We start from the raw sequence: 4,468 nt of genomic DNA, 5'->3' as shown, positions 1-4,468 counted from the left end.
CACTTCCACCATGGCATCAAGGACTTGGCTACTATCTTCTTCTACATGCTGGTGGCCATCATCATGCATGCCATCATCCAGGAGTATGTGCTGGACGTAAGTGCATTTCACTCATAAGAGACTTGAAAAATCTTTTGAACAGTTCTGCATTGTTTATTGTTATTTCATTTGTGCAGAAAATCAACAGGAAGAAGCACTTCTCCAAAACCAAGCACAGCAAGTTTAATGAGTCGGGTCAGCTGAGCGCTTTCTACTTGTTCTCCTTTGGTTGGGGCGCAAGCATCCTGCTCTCTGTATGTCCAGAAGTTAACCGGTTTTAATTATTTGTCATGTGTTTTAAGCTCAATAAAGGTTTTTTTTTTTTTTTTTTTAATTTGTTTTGTCTTTAGGAAAACTTCCTGTCCAGCCCGGTGAGCCTGTGGGAGGGCTATCCTCATACACTGATGCCGTAAGTTGTAATGTTACGCGTGGGATTAGTTTTATTTGTTTATGGATCAACAGAGCAGAAACCTGGCACACAGGTTCTTCAGAGAGTGTCATGTTTGGTTTCCTTCAGATTCCAGATGAAATTCTACTACATCTGTCAGCTGGGCTATTGGTTACACGCACTTCCAGAACTGTATTTCCAAAAGACAAAGAAAGTAAGTGCATCTTTATGCATCCGTATTTGTGGGTGTGTGTTGGACCCATCATATCTTCAGGCCTTCTGGCTTCTTCCTGTTTGACTTCCTTGGCCATGTGGCATTGTCTCAACGCATCATTTCCATCTCCTTTAAATCAGTGTGCTGAGCCACTCTGCTGTAAATATTTGACCGTTCTGGGCCTCTTATCCTTTGTGTTTACTGTTTAGGAGGATATTCCACGCCAGCTTGTGTACATCTTCCTGTACCTGGGCCACATTGCTGGCGCCTACATTCTGAAGTAAGAGCTGCCACTTACACAAGCCTGAAATTAAATGTGCCATTTTGTGGGGCTTGTGTTTGTTTATTTCCCTTTAGGAGAAAGTTAGTGGTTTCGACGTGTCTCTGAAGATGCCACCTTGTGTCTTTCAGTCTGAATCGGCTGGGATTGGTCCTGCTGGTGTTGCATTACTTTGTCGAGCTTCTGTTCCACTTCTCCCGCCTCATCTACTTCAGCAACGAGAACAGACAAATGGGGTGTGTTCTGGTTTTCAGCATTAATGAAGTCTGATGGGAAAAAAGTCTTGACTTTGCCATAACAATCTTTCTGTCTTTTTTTTTTTTTTTTCTTTTGTTCTGTGTTGACAGTTTTACCATATGGGCCGTCTTGTTTGTCCTTGGGCGGTTGCTCACCCTGTCCTTGTCTGTCCTCACCGTGGGCTTTGGCCTCTCCACAGCTGAGAAACAAGGCTTTGATTTGGCTGCCGGGAACTTTAATGTTCTCTTTGTTCGGTAAGTGAATTTGAGGAGAAAAGCAAAGCCCTACCAGTATTAGATTCCTGTAGAACGGCAGGTTGACTCAGCCTTTTTTTTATTTTTAATTCCTCAAACTATAAAATGTTCTTTATACAATAATGTGAAAGATGGATATTAAAACTGCAGGATGTGATGCACACCAAGGTGCATCACATCACAGGTTTTCTTGTTCTTTTTTTTTTTTAATAAATCACATTTATTGATTTATTTGCCATTTTATGTTTTTATTTGACTATTTAACTTTATTTATTTTGGAATTTTTCTTTGGTAAATCAAGTTTTTTTTTGTTTTTGTTTTGTTCATTTCAATTATCAAGGTTGCTTATTTAGTAGCATTATAAACCTTTTTATTTGACTAGGAGATAAAACTCCTAGGAGATTTCAAATCTCTTTTCCAAGTGTACTCCGGCCAAACACAAGAGTTCACAAAGACAAGATATACTATTAATGTGGGCGTGAAAGGGAATTGTATGGAAAAATTCAACACCACATAAAGGCTAAATGGAGACAGAACTGGTCAATGTGAACTCCTAATATATTTAAAGGCTGTTTTTCTTCCTTAATTGCTTGCATTTGCTTTAGATTCAGGAGATTTCGGCAGTGTTTCCAGGCAGTGAGAGCAACATACTTTAAAGACTTTCTTTTAAAGTTTGTTATAAAAAAAAAAAAATTAAAAAAAGAAGTGAAAGATGCCCACACTCGTCCTTCTGTCTTGGAATATCCATTTAATAATATCCATCTGCAATAATAACAAGGCTGACTTATGTTCTTTACTTTCATTAAAGAATAATCTGGTGTACTAAAAGAGATGCAAGATTAACCATTTCACTGAATCTAAAACCTCAAATCAGGATGCAGCAGAATTTTGAGCTTTTTGTAATATTTCTGTTGATATTGCACAACTTTTTTTTTTTTTTTTAGATAACTTTTTTGAGGCGTTAACGGTCTCTTTCTGTCTGCTAGGGTAACTGTCCTGGCTGCCATCTGCCTCACACAGGCCTTCATGATGTGGAAGTTTATCAACTTTCAGCTGCGCCGATGGAGAGAGCATGCCCAAGCTCAGACCTTGAAAAAGAAACAAGCTCCTCCTAAGAGCAAATCAAAGAAAGACAAAGGTAAGATCAGAAACATGGTTGAAAAATGCAAACCGGCAATAAAACAGACAAAAAAATTGATTTGGAAATGAAAATACATCACAATAAAACACATGCATCTTTTGTAAATCGACCTAATTTGTTTTTTTCCTTTCTTTTTTTAGCCAATGGTGTAAATGGAGTGAACTCCCATGGAGCTGATTCACCAAGAGCAAGAAAAGAGAAGTCCTCATAAAAAAAGAAAAACATTTTAAAAAAAAACACACACACATTCCCCTCAACCTTCCACACCCCCTTTACCTTAAAAAGCCCATCTCTCCCAGGCCTTCGTTGCTGTATCCAGCCAGCGGATTCTCCAGCTCTTTGACCCTGATGTCTTTCCACCTCCCAGACAGGACTGACATCCCGGCTGGACTTCCAAGGGGCCGTTTAACTTTGCTTGCCACCAGTCATCCAGCACACTTTTAATTCCCAACCTCTGCCCTGCCGTGCCATTATGAATGAAACAAAAACAAATACCTAAATAAACTGAGGAAAAACAACAACAACAAAAAAACTTATTTAAGAAGTGCCTATTGATACAGATTGTTTTGTACAGATTGTAATTTTTTAGTTTCAGGAATGATCACATCAGTGTTTTTTTGTTTTTTTCTCCCACTTTAGGTCATTTGATGCTTTGAAATACTACGTATTCCGTTTATTTTCCTTTTATTTATAACGGTAAGCTCTGCTCCTCTTCGCTGCTGCCTCCTGCCCTCCTCCTGAAGGGTTTTTCCAGACGTTATGTGGAGTTAACGTTTCTTTGTAATGTTTGTGTCGCCCCAGGAGTGGGGGTTGCGTTCAAGTCTTACAATGTCCATTGTTAAGAGATGATTCTGCTTATGTCACAGACACAAACTCAACTCAGAACTACTGATAGAAAAATAAGGTATATCACAACATAATTTGCAGTCAGCTTGTGTAGACTGAGCATAAATAAAAACAACTGAGAAAAGCAGGAAGTATACAGCAAGTACACATAGTTCAGTATTGTGCAGAACCACCTGCAAGGACATGTAAAAATGATGTAGCATTTCATTGGGAGTTCAGAACAGCTTTGTTATCACAACAGAAAATATTTCTTGTCATGAATTTCTATAGAATCTATACAGTTGTATCTATAAAGCTGTCAATGACACCTTGTGCTTTAGTTTTTAATTATAAACCTTTGAAAGAGATGGGAATATCGGGCAAAACATCCCTTTAGCAAAGGACTGAATGTCTGTCTTGTGTAGTCTGGCCTCTTTATGTCTAAGTGGAATGGTTTCACTGTATTTGTTTGGTCTTGAAATTACTGCTTACCTGTAGGTGGAAAAAAAAAAAGGACAAAATGACATGTAAAAGCATGGATTGCAAATGAAAATAACTTGTTTTTGCTCTTCCACCCAAACCCCCCCTTTTGATTGTGCCAAATGAGTCTGATTGACTGTTGCTAACCATATGCCTTTTACGTGCATACTGTCCCATAAAGCTATGGAGTGCAGTCAACTGTACTTTAAGACCAAGGTAATGCCAATTATTCTGAATAATAAACCCATAAAGTAGTTTTAGGCACACAGTAGGTTTCTCGATTGTCCTGAGGATTTTTTGTTTCTCTGTAAAATAAAAGGTTCTGGTACAAAATTATTCCCGTTTATGTTTTGGATGATGCTTTTTGCCTTATGTGTCACAGAAATTACTTAGAGGTTGGAAACTGCCACCACCACTACAGTGACTGACCACCACATCACTGATAAGTCAAAACACAAGGATTCTCATCAATGGCCTGAGCCAGTCATGTTGATCACAAAGATGGCTTTTCGCAAGTATTGAACAAAAAGTTGTTACACTTTGATTTAAAAAGAAAATTACAGAGTGACTGGCCGGTCAACAAAACCCACGGGTCAAATGTTAATGCATA

General features: G+C 38.5%; 1 protein-coding gene across 1 annotated transcript in view; it reads left to right on the top strand.

The window, feature by feature from the left end:
- tram1 (translocation associated membrane protein 1) overlaps positions 1–4,181 on the top strand; it is a 5,169-nt gene extending 988 nt beyond the window's left edge. Inside the window, exons 2-10 of the mRNA XM_079264242.1 lie at positions 1–96; positions 177–293; positions 390–448; positions 557–641; positions 851–921; positions 1,053–1,157; positions 1,269–1,412; positions 2,399–2,550; positions 2,694–4,181. The exon at positions 1–96 is cut by the window's left edge and continues 26 nt beyond it. Of these exons, the coding sequence (XP_079120368.1) occupies positions 46–96; positions 177–293; positions 390–448; positions 557–641; positions 851–921; positions 1,053–1,157; positions 1,269–1,412; positions 2,399–2,550; positions 2,694–2,764 (855 nt within the window). The 5' untranslated portion in view covers positions 1–45 and the 3' untranslated portion in view covers positions 2,765–4,181. The remainder of the gene's footprint in view (positions 97–176; positions 294–389; positions 449–556; positions 642–850; positions 922–1,052; positions 1,158–1,268; positions 1,413–2,398; positions 2,551–2,693) is intronic.
- Positions 4,182–4,468: the final 287 nt, after the last annotated feature.

The sequence above is a fragment of the Telmatherina bonti genome (genome assembly GCF_933228915.1).
Source record: "Telmatherina bonti genome assembly, contig: scaffold_224, whole genome shotgun sequence".
NCBI classification, from domain to species: domain Eukaryota; kingdom Metazoa; phylum Chordata; class Actinopteri; order Atheriniformes; family Telmatherinidae; genus Telmatherina; species Telmatherina bonti.
Note: the sequence above shows the minus strand (reverse complement) of the source record. Positions and strands in the feature narration are given on the sequence as shown.